Below are 17,233 nucleotides of genomic sequence, written 5' to 3' on the forward strand. Positions count from 1 at the left end.
GCCGCATCTTGAATATTTTAAAGAATATTGAAGTTCAAAGTCGGTCATTTTTGACCAACAGAACAGCAGGGTTATAAAAACATGTCAGAGGTTTTAGTCAGTGGTATTTTGGGGCTGAAACCCTTAATGTTTGCTAAAATATCAAAACGATAATGTTCAGTTGAGTAGCTGCACTACTTTGTGTCTTTTGGCTCTGAGACTTGTCTATGATGACTATGATTTCTCTAGTTTCTTGTAAATTAAATGGACCCTTTAAAATTTTGATAGTTAATGTTACCATAGTTAAAGGAAGACTGGAGCTATAAAGGGAACCTGTCAGCAAGATTGTGCTGACTATGCAGCATAATGGCATCTGAAATATGCATTAAATTATTTTATTTAGTCATTTACATTTATTCTGCAAAATAAATTCTGTTTCAAAATGGTGCCTGCGCAGTAGCATCTATTGACAATCTATTGATGCAGAGCCATCTTGCTGGGAGCAATTTTTTATCCTCTAGCAAAATGGCACTGACAGTACCTGCCATTTGGAGACAGATTTTTTTTCAGAATAAATGTATATGGCTAAATAAAATTTAACGCATATTACAGATGCGATCACGCAGCAGCGCAGGCACCTCCGCCAGCGCATGCCTGCTGAATGTGATTTTTTTCAATACATATTATTTACAGTATGTAAAATAGGGGGCAGGTCACTGAGGTTTCAGCGACCTGTCATAAGCCATTAGTATGAATATCTAAGCAGAGCACCACTTAAAGACCCCCCACAGGCCGCCCCAGAGCACGAGAATCTCATTAACTGAAAACTGAAAACAAAGATTAAACAACAACCACAAAATGGATTTCATCAACCAAAATAAAATTTTAATCAGTGTAACAGCACCAACCTGACACTGTCTGTAGGCTACTGTGCACAATCCTTGCTAACAGGTTCCCTTTAAATAATACTTAAAAAGCTGAACAAAAAATGACTTAAAACATACCTGGGTCTTGTCCTCCATGTCTCTCACAGACTCATTCACCTGAAGTCTATTCTTATCCAAACAATTTCTTGGATTCCCAAAGAGTGTGCTAGTTTCTCTGTCTAAACAGTTCATGTAGCTTTCGCCAAAACACCTTTCTTCTTCTGTTTTCCTTCTCTTCTTTCCCTGAAGTATAATTCCCCAGGCAGGAATAAAGTAACAGAGTGCTTGTGAAACCACGGATCAAAGTCCCTTTAGATGATTTTACTTTGACCTTTAACATAAATTACTGTACTGCACTGAAGACAGACATACTGTGAATGCTTGGCGTTCTCTGCCATCTTCACCCAGCAAAGTGGGACAGGTGCGTGCCGGCTAGAGATGAGTGGATATTTCAATGTTTGGTTCAGATTACTATGGCCAATTTTGCAAACGTGGAGGAAGAAGGAAGTGCAGGACAGGGGCTGCATTGGTGATAGAGTGTCTCTCCCGGGAGTGTGAAGCAGAAGCCTGAGGTGCCGACACTATAGAGACTCAATGAGGAGTCTCCACATTTCTAAAAGTTAGGGGCAGATACCACCAAAGTCGCATCAATTTCACCAGTGTAGGAATAGTATAATGGGGACCGACATCTTTTCTACCACAGCCAACTCAGCCAACCCAGCAGACGGAAACCCAATTAGGAGTCTTCAAATTTCCAAACATTAGGGCCTCAAACCACTGATTTCAGTAGAGTACAACTAGTATAATGGGGACTGATACCTCTTCCAAAACAGCCTACCAAGAAGATGGAAACCCAGTCAGGAGTCTTTCAAATTTTTAAAAATTAGAGTCAGACACCAGGAAAGTGGCATCAATCGATCCAGGATACAAGTAGTATAATTATTATTATTAATTAATATTCTAGTGCCATTTATTCCATGACACTTTACATGTGAAAAGGAGTTACTGACTGGTACAAGAGGAGAGAGGGCCCTGCGAACGAGGTCACACAAACAATCTACAATGGATGGGTGAGGAATAGACATGAGCGAATATTTAAGTGTAGGCTTCGTAATACTATCACCGATTTTGTAATATTCACAGATATATTCATCAAATATTCATCGAACAGAGCAGAACGCCATTGAAATCAACGGGATGCAGAACAAAAGCATGCACAACACCTTCAAACGTTCCTAAAAGCTGCCAAAACACATCAAATTAGGAGCAGACAGCAGAAAAGTGGTCTCAATTCTCCCACAACGCACATTTTAGAATGGTATGGCAGCAATCAGCCATGCATGAGGTATCATTGTTTGGGCCAGAATTTATAGCTTTGAATTGAACCTCAAATTAAGATGAGGTGGGTGAGGGATCGGTGTAGGCCTGCTGTGCTAGGAGCACTGATACTACATACAACAGCTCAACCTAATTTGATGCTCAGCCACACTCAGGTGTCACAAATACCAGTTTTGAAGACTACTATAGTAACAGGAGTAGTTGACTTAAAGTAAGTGGAGACTACCAGTCTCAGACGCCTACTGCTACTGGCAACACACATGTAGTAGACCAAACCAGGAGTCTACAGATTTCCAAAAATTTGTGGCAGAATGTTGTGAATTCCACTCTTGGGCTCCCTCCGGTGGTTGTAAGTGGCATTTTTGTGAGTTCTGCTCTTGGGCTCCCTCCTGTGGTTTTGAGTGGTATGGCTGCTTCTTGGATTTAGCTTCTGCAGCTGTTTTCACTGATCGTCTTCTTGGCTCGGCTATATTAGTCTGGCCTTTTCTCTCATTAATTGCCATTTGTCAATTGTTCCTACCTGGAGTCATTGCTCTTAGGATTTCCTGACACTCTGACCAGCTCTGCAAAGCTAAGTCCTTGCTTGTCTTTTTGCAGTTCACTTGTTGTGGACTTTGTTGATCAGCATTTTGTAGTTTTTGCTCTTTTGTCCAGCTTATCAATATGAATCTATTCAGCTAGCTGGAAGCTCTGGGCAGCAGAGTTTGCCCTCCACACCTTTAGTTAGGTGTGGAGACTTTTTGCATTTCTCTGCGGTGGACTTTTTCTATTTTTTTTTTACTGACCGCACAGTGCTCTTTTCTGTACTTTTTCTATCTAGCTAGAAGTGGCCTCCTGTGCTAAATCTTGTTTCATACTACGTATGTCATTTCCTTCTCCTCTCACAGACATTACATGTGGGGGGCTATCTATCCTTTGGGGATTTTCTCTGAGGCAAGATAGTTTTCCTGCTTCTGTCTTTAGGGGTAGTTAGCTCTTAGGCTTTGTCGAGGGGTCTAGGGAGTGTCAGGTACCCCCCACAGTTACTTCTAGTGTTGTGTTGAGCTTAGGGACTGCGGTCAGTATAGCTAGCACCTGCTCAGAGCTAGTCACATGTCACTCCTTAATCACCAGATCATAACAGCAGAAACCAGCAAGGTGGCATCAATTGCAATAGAGTAGAAATAGTATAATGGGGACTGACACCTATTCCACTACAGTCAATGCAGCAGATGGATTGGAGAACCAAACGGGAGTCTTAAATTTTTTTTTTTAAATTAGGGCCTGACATCACCAAAGTGGCATGAATTTCACCAGAGTAGAAATAGTATAATGGGGAGTGACATTTCTTCCACTACAGCCAACCCAGCAGATGAAGAGACCCAATCTGCCAATCTGGAGTCTCCATATTTCCTAAAATTAGTATGAGACATCACCAGAGTGGCATCAATTTCACCAGGGTAGAAATAGTATAATGGGAAGCGACATCTCTTTCACTACAGCAAACCCAGCAGATGCAGACAAAATCAGGAGCCTTCAAATTTAAAAAAATTAGAGCCTGACACCATCAAAGTGGTAACAATTTAACAAGAGTAGACATATAACAGGTGAGTCATATAGCAGCCTCTATCTTTGACCTCCTACTCCTATGGCTTTTTCCTAATATCCTGCCATTTCTTAGGAGCGGACCTGCATCGCTACTCCTCTATGGAATTTTCTCCATGTAACTTTGTGCATTAGGTGAGCCTATCTTACTCCTTTGGTAAAGATTACTCCTAATATATTATACTTATAATGTACCCTTTATTTAGATTTCCGCTGCCCAGGCTCTATACTCTATTTAGGCCAGGATCACAGTGCCCCAGGGTGAGAAGAATATTTATATCCTGTATTGAGCTTTCTATTCTTTGGCCACATTACAGTATTTCCTTTTCCTTTCCAACTTATAGCTATGTTATGGTATACCGTTCGATACCTTGTTTCGGGATCATCCTAGCATCCCTTATCTCTCCGAACATCCATAATAGGTGAGATTCCTTTTCCTCTAAATTTCCTCTGTGGTTCAGCTCCACTATTCTATAATGAGTATTCCATTCTTTCAGTTAATTATTCCATATACCCATTGTGGACGAGATCATATACACTCAAGTCTCATTTGCTCGGTTAGTACACCTAGATTCTTCTTTCTTGTAAATTACCAATGGCACAACACCTCTCATATCCTTTTCACTATCTTAGGATATTGGCCTTCATGTCTGAGGCCCTACAATTTAACCTCGCAATTGGATCATTTCCACATACATCAGTGCCTTATATATACCATCACCACAGCAGTCGGGTATGTAAATATGTTACCTTTTTTCCCCACCTCTCTTTCCTTCCCTCCCATCCATCACATATCTAGACTATGAGATTTACCTTTTTTGTTATTAATTTTTCGACATTGTAATTGTCATGTTCTGTTATACATTTATGCAGTTTACTGAAGAAGGTCTATATGTTTGACCGAAACGTTTATTTTGCTGGACTGCTACTCAAGTAATAAAAAATTGATTTTCTATAATATCACTATCCACCAAGTTGAGTGCCAAGTTATTTATTTTATAATATAACAGGAACCGGCACCTCTTCCATTAAAGCCAATCCAGCAGATAGAGACCCAACCAGGAGTTTTCACATTGCCAAAAATTTATAGCAGACACCAACAAAGTGGCATCAATTTCACAACAGCAGAAATAGTATAATTGGGAACGACACCTTTTACAACTAAGCGCCAACTCAGCAGATGGAGACCCAACCAGAAGTGTTCAAATTTAAAAAAATTAGTGGCAGACACCAACAAAGTGGCATCAATTTCACAAGAGTAGAAATAGTATTATGGAGAGCGAAATCTCTTCCACTATAGCTAACCCAGCAGACGGAGAGACCCATTCAGGACTCATCACATTTCCAAAAATTAGGGGCAGACACTACTAAAGTGGCATCAATTTCACCACAGTAGAAATAGTATAATAGGGACCGACACCTCTTCCACTACAGCCAACACTGCAGATGAAAACACAATCTTGAGTCTTCAAATTTAAAAAAAATTAGAGCCTGACACGACCAAAGTGGGCTCAATTTCACGAGACACAAAAAACCCAAATTGAAAAACAACTGTTCAGGTTTCCCCACCATGCTCACACCCCAGTGGGGGAGCTTCTCAGGGAGATACCGATTTACTAATACCACGAGGACACTCCAACAATTGGCAACATACGAGAACAAAACGGAGTTAAAGTCCATAAAATTTTCACAAATTTATTAATTACATACTAAATAGCCATAGTTGTATAAATACACAATTCATATTATATATTATATTAGATAACATAGAAAAAAAGGGGGGGTGGAGGTAGCAATGATGGAAACAACACAGCTTGGAGGCTCCTGAATGCCATATATTAATATTTAAAATGCATAGTGCAAATCCCAAATGGGCCTAGAACTAGATGATTTATCTTACTACAGGAAAAAGTACTGGTCACTAATGACATATATCAAGCCCTGCGCACGGCTCAAAAAAGTCAAGTCAATAATGAAAGTCAAAAAAGAGACATGTGGGGATGTGGTGAACCCACGCTAGTTCTTACCCAGGTGTTGGCAGACGGAAAAAACCTCGCTGTGGCCCCTAGGGCCAACACCTGGGTAAGAACTAGCGTGGGTTCACCACATCCCCACATGTCTCTTTTTTTACTTTCATTATTGACTTGACTTTTTTGAGCCGTGCGCAGGGCTTGATATATGTCATTAGTGACCAGTACTTTTTCCTGTAGTAAGATAAATCATCTAGTTCTAGGCCCATTTGGGATTTGCACTATGCACTTTAAATATTAATATATGGCACTCAGGAGTCTCCAAGCTGTGTTGTTTCCATCATTGCTACCTCCACCCCCCCTTTTTTTCTATGTTATCTAATATAATATATAATATGAATTGTGTATTTATACAACTATGGCTATTTAGTATGTAATTAATAAATTTGTGAAAATTTTATGGACTTTAACTCCGTTTTGTTCTCGTATGTTGTCAATTTCACGAGAGTAGAAATAGTATAAGAGGAACTGACACCTCTTCCACTACAGCCAACTCAGCAGATGGAGATCCAACCAGGAGTGTTCACATTTCCAAAATTGATGGCAGACACCAACAACGTGCCATCAATTTCACCAGAGTGGAAATAGTATAATGGGGAGCGAAATCTCTTCCGCTACAGCCAACCCAGCAGATGGAAAGAACTAATCAGGACTCTCCACATTTCCAAAAATTAGTGGCAGACACCACCAAAGCGGCATCAATTTCAGTAGAGTAGAAATAGTATAATGGGGAGCGACATCTCTTCCACTGCAGCCAACCCAGCAGATGGAGAGACCCAATCAGGGCTCTCCACATTAACAAAAATTAGTGGCAGTCACCACCAATGCGGCATCAATTTCACCAGAGTAGAAATAGAATTAATAGGAGGTGACTAATGTTGAGCGAACGTGCTAGCCACTACTTGGTACTCGCCCGAGTATCACTATGCTCAGTGTACTCGGCGAGCACCGAGTATTTCCGGGAATATTCGACAGGAGCTCGGGTCTCCGCCCTGCAATTCTGGTGCTCTTTATAGAGCCAATGACAGTGCGGGAATTGTCAGCCATGCACTGTAACGCCGCAGCCATCTTTGTTGTAGTATTACAGTGATTGGCTGGCCGCACAGCGTCATCAGGTATATGAGGGCTCTGCTCCGGACTTAGCGAGTGTAGGGAGAGCTGCTGCTGAGATAGGTTCAGAATCATGCTTTTAAGGGCTCATACCCAATTTGCGAGGAAAAAAACGGTTGGTAATCTGGACTGAGAAAATTGGTTGCAAACTATGCGATTGTCATGCGAATTCAATGCGATTTTTAATCGCACCATGCGTTTTACATCCGTATGACATCCGTATGCAATGCGTTTTTTTTCTCAGCAGCTATTTTTATACAATCATTTACAGGACCATTTACAGTGTTCTATGCCACTGAAAGGTAAGGTATCTGTAAAAAACGGACGGAATACGGACCATCCGTTTTCCGTCCGTTTTTTACAGATATCTTACCTTTCAGTGGCATAGAACACTGTAAATGGTCCTGTTTTTTTCTCGCACCCATTCACTTGCATTGGCGAGTCTCTTCCGAGACTCGCAGCAAATCGCAGCATGCTGCGATTTTTTTTCTCAGTCCGATTTCGGCGGAGAAAAAAATGGCAAATAAGATGTCACCTATTGAATAACATTGGTCAGAGTGCAATCCGATTTTTTATTGGATTGCACTCGTCCGTTTTGCTCGCAAGTGAGTATGACCCCTAGGGCTGCCGTCACACTAGCAGTATTTGGTCAGTATTTTACATCAATATTTGTAAGCCAAAACCAGGAGAGGAGCAATTAGAGGAAAAGTATAATAGAAACATACTGTATGCACCACTTCTGCATTTATCACCCACTCCTGGTTTTAGCTTGCAAATACTGATGTAAAATACTTACCAAATACTGCTAGTGTGACGGCAGCCTAATAGTTAGTGTAGGTCTGCAACTGTTCAGTCCACAACTCCTGAGAAACCAACAGTCCATTTTTGGGCTAATTCGGGGGACCCGAGATTGCAACCCTAGGTAGGCAGGGGAGTCTATGTGCGTATATCCTCATCAGCGCAAGGCTGGCAGACGCGGTACTGATTAAGGTACGCGTCTCTGACTGGGGAGCACATAGAGAGAGCTGCACGTAAAGGATGTCCGTGCCAGATCCCCCCTAGCATTACTCCCCCTTAGTGATGCACTAATTGGAAGACCCCCAGCCGGCCAGTGGGCACTAGAGGGGAAGGGTCCTACGGCCACTCCTACAGGGGTTAAATCCAGGTGTCCGGCCAGGAACTTTCTCTTTCACTCTCGGCAGGACACCTGGAAGCTTTTGTCCCTGCATCCCCGTAGTAATGTCGGACCCCCTGGTCGAGGCCCTGCGGAAAGGATTGGAACAGAGAGGTGAGCACTGGCTTCAGGCCATCCTTACCGGCGTCAGGGCTCACCTCCCTGGGCCTTCTCCCGACCCCGCTTTGTCTTTCCTCACCCCTTCGTCCCCTGGTCCCATAGGTCCGTCCTCCATTACCCCGTCGCCCCCTGGTCCCCTAGGTCCGTCCCCCAGTATACCTTCTCCCCTGGGTCACCCAGGTCTGTTCTCCTGTACCCCTCCGCCCTCGGGCCCCCCGGGCCCCCTCGGGCCTAGCTCACGTCCGCTGCCTTCGGGAGCACCAGCACCCTGTGGTCCGTCGTTTGGCCCAGCCCCAATCGTTGGACGGAGGCCCCTATCTGCGCCGCTGCCGGTACCAGGCCCCTCGGCTGTAGAGGGTCTGGGGGCCTCTCGAAGGCGGCGGGGTAGAGCCGGGCGTCGCACCCGTCGGAGGGTGGCCGGCGTCTCCTCGTCGGCTCTTGTCCGGACTCCGGTGGGGGCGGAGGGCGGCGATGGGCAGCCGGCGCCGGCTGCTCCGTCCCGGCTGTGCGGGGCTACATCCGGCGGCGCCCGGCGGCGGACGGTGTCGCCCCCTTCCCCGGCCGCTCCGGAGAGGCCGGTGGTGGCGCCGGGTGGAAGGCGATCCGCCCGCTTACCCTGCGCCCCGGAGCGGCTCCAGGTCGGGGAGGGGAGGGCCTCGCCGCCTCGCAGCTGCAGGCGTCTTCCGGAGGCCTCGGACACCGCTCGGAGTGCTGGGAGGCTCCGCCCAGCCACTTCCGGTCCCCGCCCTCCCACTTCCGGTCGCCGCATATCAGCGCTGAACACAGTGCTGGCCAGTCCTCCATTACCTTCCCTGCGGGCACATATACGCCGCCCGCAGGGGATAACCTGGAGGCTGGTTTTAACCCCTCACGTTCCCCAGAGCGCGCTGTTCGGTCGAACTCGACCGAACAGCGTGCTGATTTGTCACCCGGCCTGACCTCCAGCCTACCCCTGGCAGACGCAGCACTGATGCCTGTACGGGGGTGTCAGGGGTCAGGCCGAAGAGGTCACAGGGCAGCTGAAGAGCGCGTTGTTCGGTCCCATAGGACCGAGCAGGGCGCTCAACAGCCACACAGCGGGAATCACGATGACATCTCAGTAAACGCACCAAGCACAGACACATTCTCACCTCCCCACACTGCCCAAAGTCTTAATAAAAATTTTCCGTTAACCGCCGCCCCGTCAAATCCCAGCAATAGGGAGGAATACAGTTACCTCCTTACGCCCCCCCTTCTAATTAGCACTACAGGACCGTCTACGGCCAATTATCCCCCTCCGTCTACTGATAGAATCCCCCCCATTACACCGCATAATAACGGCGGACGAAGGCGTAGATGCCGCACGTCCTCCCAATCTTCCTCCGATAACTCCCGTCGCCGTTTCCGCTACTCCTCTAAACGCCCCTCCGGTCACCATTGCAGATGCAGCCCCCATACGAGCCGCCGCAGATCCCGGGCCACAGGATGGCCGTCATCAGCAATATCCGAGGGGTCCGAAGTATCGCTGAGCCCGGATAGGAGTCATCATGCACGTGGCAAGTCCGCTAAATCACGGGCACCCTCTAGGGCTTTCAGCCGGGGAGAACAATCCCCCGCGGCTTCCAGCCACAACAACCACCACGCAGTCGCGGAAGACAGAGCCATCAATCCGCCACTACGTGGTAGTAATCGGGCTCCAACGCACGATACTCAGCACGTCGGCCAGTCCCTCGCTGTAGCGGGAGCAAGAGTTTCCCCGTCCTGCGACATCACCCCGTCAACATCTGCGGGGGTTCCTCCAGGATCGGTGTACACTCGTCCAGAGTCACACAGCGGTGAGTGTTCCAAGGATAGCGAGGAAACGTTACGCAACGGGGTTAATGTAAAGGAAATGGAGCTAACTTCAGCGTTAAAGGAGATAATCATACAATTATCTCATGCAAGGGGAATTGTGGTGAACAATTCAACACCACAGTCGGCTAATCTACACAAAGACGCCTTCTTCTGCGGGATCAGCCCGCTAGGCGCTCATATAGACCAGGAAACGAGACAGAAAATCTGGAACAACGATTATATTGATATATGGTCGCTGTTATCAGCGGACCAACAAACGGTTGATAGAGCTAACGAGAGGGTTTTCGATAGGGGGAGATCAAAAATCGGGTTAACCATGAATAATTGGCTCCAGGCCTTCGCAGTATTGGGCTGTATTATGGGCCAGAAACATCCGGAACGCTGCTCCGAATTGTTTATATATCAGGACATGATATATAGTTCATACAAGTCGCACGGCGGTTCAGCCTGGCGTCGGTACGACGAGGAGTTCCGCAGGCGTCTGGCCCTACAGCCCGATCTAGGCTGGGGGGTTAAAGCGACTGACGTGTGGTTGCGTCTGATGCTGTCCCAAAAGCAGCCCCCCTTTTCAGCTACGACCACTAATTACTCCACAGCTGCAGGTCAGAACTCAGTGGTCGTGTGAAAACCCGGGGCCTGCTGGCTATATAACGAGGGAAACTGCCGTTTCCACACATTATGCAAATTCAGACATGACTGCTCCGCTTGCGGGGGGGGGGACACCCAGCTTCAAGGTGCACTCGTCAGGCATACAAAAGGCCTACAAGGCAGAACCCCAGTGAGCGTAACCGCGATGGACCCCTGGCTAAAGCTCTACCCCAATAAGGAAGCGGCTCAGCAGCTGCAAGCAGGATTCTCTGACGGGTTCTTTATTCCCTTTAGGCTAACAAGAATGCCAACCCTATCTGATAACCTAAAATCGGCTCGCGAATTCCCCAAAATTCTTAGACAAAAAATCGTCAAGGAGGTGGAATTGGGTAGGGTAGCAGGCCCCTTTAAGTCGCTCCCCTTCAAAAACATTAAAATATCTCCATTAGGCATTATACCAAAAAAGGAACCTGGTAAATACCGCCTAATCCATCATTTATCTCACCCAAAGGGCGATTCGGTTAACGACGCAATTTCCCCAGAAGAAGCTTCCGTCTCATACGCGTCTTTCGATAAAGCGGTAGAATTAATGCGGGCAGCCGGACCCGGCGCCCTGCTAGCCAAATCCGACATAGAATCGGCATTCCGTTTACTACCCGTGCACCCCGAATGTTTCCACCTTCTGGGCTGCAAAGTGGACCAATACTATTACTTCGACATGTGCCTCCCGATGGGATGTTCCATCTCATGTCACTATTTCGAGCTATTCAGCACCTTCCTAGATTGGGTAGTTTGGTACGAAACGGGCAGTAAATCCCTAATTCACTACCTCTACGATTTCCTGTTCGTCGGCCCCAGAAATTCTAAACTCTGCTCCGATCTACTAGAAAAATTCAAATCTATCTCACTCAAATTCGGCGTGCCATTGTCACCGGAGAAAACGGAGGGACCATGTAATGTATCGCCCTTTCTGGGCATTGAAATAGATACCAACATGATGGTGTTCCGCTTACCAGAGGATAAAATACAAAAAACCCTGCAAATGTTGAAAGGCTTCCGCGAAGTTAACAAGGTAACCCTACAGCAAATGCAGGCGTTATTGGGTCTTCTGACATTCGCCTGCCGTGTAATGCCGGTCGGCAGAGCATTCTCGCGCAGACTATCTCTGGCGACAAAAGGCGCTTCTCAGCCCGGCCATAGAATTAGGCTCACTCGTTCACTAAAAGCAGATCTGCTGGTATGGCAGACGTTCCTACAATCGTACAGCGGTCACACGTGCGTCATGGCTAGAGAGATCACAAGCAAGGAATTAGGGCTGACAGTAGGGTGGAACAAAAAAGAGGGTTTCGCAGCAATCTATAAAAACCAATGGTGCAAATCTGGTTGGCCGGAGAAATGGACGACAACAAAGTGGGGGCAAGACCCGGCCCTATGGGAATTGTTTGCTGTAGTAGCAGCGATGGAGTTATGGGCCGATCAGTTGAGGAACATGAACATTCGTTTCCAAACTAAAAATGTGAAAACAGCGAGGAGTCTAAATCACGTCTTCTTCATCCTTGCCCATACTAGCTCTCTTGCGACGGCTTGCGCTGTTATGCCTAGAAAACAATATTTGGTGTAGAGCCACCGTGGTGGCGGAGGTCGACGAGAATATCATTAACCCATTGTTATTTTCCAATTGGCAGGCTTTCAGAATCCAGCAGCCCAACGCGCAACCCCGGGGTATTCTGTGTCCACAGTCCCTGTGGGACACAGTGGCCAATCATTGATGCCCTTAATCCGGGCCTCCGTTTCGCCAGCTACCTGGCAGGTGTATGGTAAGGCTTGAGAGGAGTGGTGCTCACTAATTCAGGGTAGGCCAGTCGATAAATGCAACCGAGCACGAAGCGCAGTGACAACCGATTTCCTATTACGGATGAGGGAAGGTGGGGCGTCGGGCACCTCGGCACAACGGAAATTATCGGGGCTAGCATTTTTCTTTCAATTATTGGGTTGGGTAGACGTAACTAAGTCCTTCTGCATAAGACAAGCCATAAAAGGTTGGAAAAGGCTTCAGCCAAGCCAAGAATGTCGCCGCCCCATTTCTCTGAGACTATTGCAGGACCTGATTGCAATATCCCCGTCGGTCTGCTTATCGCAATATGAGGCGGCCCTTATATCAGCAGCTTTTGCGACCGTCTTTTTCAGAGCTCTGCGTATCAGCGAATTGCTACCGCGGTCAAAAAACGCATCGGAAGGAGGCCTAATTAATGAGGACATAGTTATATGCAGCGACGCCCTGTGCATCAGGGTTAGAAAATCCAAATGCGATCCCACTGGTAGGGGCACATGGGTACTGGTTAACTCCACAGATGGCCCAGCTTGCCCGCTAAAAATGGTTAGAAGATACGCCGGGATAAGACACGCTGGTAGATTTTTCTTCACTCATACAGACGGGTCCCCTCTGACCAAGTACCAATTTCAGGCGATGTTCAAGCTATGCTTGGAAAAAGCCGGCGCAAATCCAAAGGAGTACGGAACACATTCGTTTCGCATAGGTGCAGCCACAGAAGCGGCTAGGGCAGGAGTGTCAGAGGCCGAAGTGCAGAGAATGGGTCGTTGGAAGTCTGCATGCTTCGTCAGATACATAAGACCCGACTTGCTTAATTAACATGTGTTGTCTCTTACAGGGGTTGAAGTTTGGGTGGTAGGAGATTCCTACGTTTACTGGGCCAAAAAGAGGGCCAAACTGCGGCCAGGAGGAACAAATCTTTACCTCCCGGGCATAAAAGTTAACTGGAGGAGTGTCAGAGGCCTCCAGTGGAGACAGGTGTTCAAAGAGATGGTTGGCATAGCAAGGATGGCGGAACATCCGGTGATAATGGTGGTACACGCGAGTGGCAATGACCTGGGCAAACAAAAGGTGGCCGAATTGTACAAATGGGTGACAACGGATATGGAAAGGTTCAACTGTCTATTCAGGAACATAATACTGGTGTGGTCAGATATAACACCACGGGCCGTTTGGCAAGGAGTAAGAGATAAAAAAGCCATAGGGCGGACAAGAAGGAAATTCAACGCGTGGATTGGAAAATATGTGAGAGGAAGAGGCGGTATCGTGATCCGTCACCACCAGCTACAAGGGGATAACACGCCACAATTAAGGCCGGACGGAGTTCACCTAACGGACATTGGCCTCGATATTTTTCTGTCTGGTTTACAGGATGGGGTTGAACAGGCCCTAACATCGAGGGGTGGGGTCGGAGTCCTGCGTAGTTAATACACGGGATCCTCCGTGGCGGAAAAAGCGGAGGAGGGCAAAGGTCGTAACCGCTCGTTGGGCCAATTCCCCTGTCGATCACGGACAGGAGCTCGGCGCGAGCCGCTCGTTACGATATGTAATTGCCCTTTCTCTGATTATTTAATTAATAAACTGTGACCGACCTGTTCAACCCACCTAGGACTGTGTGTGTGTTTCATTACGGGATTGATGGGAGGGGGGAAGGCACTGGTTACGACACCCAGGTCTCCACAGTCTGGCAGACGCAGTACTGATTAAGGTACGCGTCTCTGACTGGGGAGCACATAGAGAGAGCTGCACGTAAAGGATGTCCGTGCCAGATCCCCCCTAGCATCACTCCCCCTTAGTGATGCACTAATTGGAAGACCCCCCAGCCGGCCAGTGGGCACTAGAGGGGAAGGGTCCTACGGCCACTCCTACAGGGGTTAAATCCAGGTGTCCGGCCAGGAACTTTCTATTTCACTCTCGGCAGGACACCTGGAAGCTTTTGTCCCACCCACCCTCCCTTTTTAAAGGCTAATGATTAAACTAACCCGCAGGAGAATGTAAATGTGTGAATTATGTTGTAAGATTTAAAAAAAAAAAAAATTTTAGTACGCATGTTGATAGAACTAACCCCTGGTAACCTTTATTAAGTCACAGCAGAAAAAGCGGAGGAGGGCAAAGGTCGTAACTGCTCGTTGGGCCAATTCCCCTGTCGATCACGGACAGGAGCTCGGCGCGAGCCGCTCGTTACGATATGTAATTGCCCTTTCTCTGATTATTTAATTAATAAACTGTGACCGACCTGTTCAACCCACCTAGGACTGTGTGTGTGTTTCATTACGGGATTGATGGGAGGGGGGAAGGCACTGGTTACGACACCCAGGTTTCCACAGTCATGCAGGCACTGTATGTGAGTACATAGCTCTCACTGCATACCTCCAAAAGCTCCAATACTGTTTGCTGCTGCTGCTTATTTAATATATATATACAGTTAGGTCCATATGTATTTGGACAGAGACAACATTTTTCTAATTTTGGTTATAGACATTACCACAATGAATTTTAAACAAAACAATTCAGATGCAGTTGAAGTTCAGACTTTCAGCTTTCTTTTGAGGGTATCCACATTAAAATTCGATGAAGGGTTGAGGACTTTCAGCTCCTTAACATGTGCCACCCTGTTTTTACAGGGACCAAAAGTAATTGGACAATTGACTCCATGGTAATTTCATGGACAGTTGTGGGCAATCCCATTGTTATGTCATTCTCAATTAAGCAGATAAAAGGCCTGGAGTTGATTTGAGGTGTGGTTCTTGCATTTGGAAGGTTTTGCTGTGAAGTAAACATGCGGTCAAATGAGCTCTCCATGCAGGAGAAACAAGCCATCCTTAAGCTGCGAAAACAGAAAAAAACCCATCTGAGAAATTGCTACAATATTAGGAGTGGAACAATCTACAGTTTGGTACATCCTGAGAAAGAAAGAAAGCACTGGTGAACTCATCAATGCAAAAAGACCTGGGCGCCCACGGAATACAACAGAGGTGGATGATCACAGAATAATCTCCATGGTGAAGAGAAACCCCTTCACAACAGCCAACCAAGTGAACAACACTCTCCAGGAGGTCGGCGGATCAATATCCAAATCTACCATAAAGAGAAGACTGCATGAAAGTAAATACAGAGGGTTCACTGCACGGTGCAAGCCACTCATAAGCATCAAGAATAAAAACGCTAGACTGGACTTTGCTAAAAAACATCAAAAAAAGCCAGCACAGTTCTAGAAGAACATTCTTTGGACAGATGAAACCAAGATCAACCTCTACCAGAATGATGGAAAGAGAAAAGTAAAAGTATGGTGAAGGCGTGGTACAGCTCATGATCCAAAGCACACCACATCATCTGTAAAACACGGTGGAGGCAGTGTGATGGCTTGGGCATGTATGGCTGCCAGTGGCACTGGGTCACTAGTGTTTATTGATGATGTGACACAGGACAGAAGCAGCAGAATGAATTCTGAGGTATTCAGAGCCGCCATACTGTGGGCTCAGATCCAGCCAAATGCAGCCAAACTGATTGGTCGTTGTTTCATACTACAGATGGACAATGACCCAAAACATAAAGCCTTAGCAAACCAGGAGTTTATTAAAGCAAAGAAGTGGAATATTCTTGAATGGCCAAGTCAGTCACCTGATCTCAACCCAATTGAGCAGCATTTCACTTGTTAAAGACTAAACTTCAGACAGAAAGTCCCACAAACAAACAGCAACTGACAACCACCGCAGTGAAGGCCTGGCAGAGCATCAAAAAGGAGGAAACACGGCGTCTGGTGATGTCCATGAGTTCAAGACTTCAGGCAGTCATTGCCAGCAAAAGGTTTTCAACCAAGTACTAAAAATAAACATTTCATTTAAAATTATTGAATCTGCCCAATTACTTTTGGTCCCTTTAAAAACAGGGTGGCACATGTTAAGGAGCTGAAACTCCTAAACTCTTCATCCAATTATTATGTGGATACCCTCAAATGAAAGCTGAAAGTCTGAACTTCAACTGCATCTGATTTTTTTTTGTTTAAAAATCATTGTGGTAATGTCGATAACCAAAATTAGAAAAATGTTGTCTCTGTCCAAATATATATGGACCTAACTGTATATATATATATATATATATAGTTGCAGTTTTCCGCGGCTTTTTTTTTTGTCCAAGGCACCAGATGTGAGTGCGCCTAAAATCTTTTTTTTTTTTTTTTTTGTGTCATAGGCTCATAGTCAATTGTTTGACACTAGGGTTGAGCGAAACTGATCGGACAAATTCAAAAATCGCCGACTTTCGGCAAAGTCTGGTTTCATGAAACCCGACTCGATCCTAGTGTGGGATCGGCCATGAGGTCGGCGATCAGCGCGCCAAAGTCGCGTTTCGTATGACGTTTTCAGCGCCATTTTTCAGCCAATGAAGGAGGACGCTGAGTGTGGGCAGCGTGATGACATAGGTGTCGGTCCCCACCATCTTAGAGAAGGGCATGACAGTGATTGTCTTGCTTTCTGCTTTGTCACAGGGGCTATAAAAGGGCGTGCACGCTGACCGCCATCTTCCTTCTGCCGATCGTAGCATAGAGAGAGGTTGCCACAGCTCCAGCAGAAGAAGGGATATAGTTAGGGAGGGAAGATTAAGCCCCGAAACTGCTTGTGCTGTAGCGATTTCCACTGTCCAACACCACCATTTGTTTACAGGGACAGTGGAGTTTATATTTTTGTGCATCAGCTCTGTAGATTATTAGGCTGCCTTATAA

General features: G+C 46.4%; 1 protein-coding gene and 1 long non-coding RNA gene across 2 annotated transcripts in view; one reads left to right on the forward strand and one right to left on the reverse strand.

Moving 5' to 3' along the window:
- The window catches only part of LOC138679200 (cyclic AMP-responsive element-binding protein 3-like protein 3), a 534,464-nt gene extending 533,134 nt beyond the window's left edge, over nt 1-1,330 (reverse strand). Inside the window, exon 1 of the mRNA XM_069767781.1 lies at nt 984-1,330. Coding sequence (XP_069623882.1) covers nt 984-1,097 — 114 coding nt within the window. The 5' untranslated portion in view covers nt 1,098-1,330. The remainder of the gene's footprint in view (nt 1-983) is intronic.
- LOC138679216 (uncharacterized) lies at nt 1,277-4,342 on the forward strand. The gene is made up of 3 exons (XR_011321611.1): nt 1,277-1,326; nt 4,172-4,249; nt 4,325-4,342. It is a non-coding gene; the product is annotated as an uncharacterized lncRNA (long non-coding RNA).
- Nucleotides 4,343-17,233: the final 12,891 nt, after the last annotated feature.

The sequence above is a fragment of the Ranitomeya imitator genome, chromosome 1 (assembly GCF_032444005.1).
Source record: "Ranitomeya imitator isolate aRanImi1 chromosome 1, aRanImi1.pri, whole genome shotgun sequence".
Classification (NCBI taxonomy): Eukaryota; Metazoa; Chordata; class Amphibia; order Anura; family Dendrobatidae; genus Ranitomeya; species Ranitomeya imitator.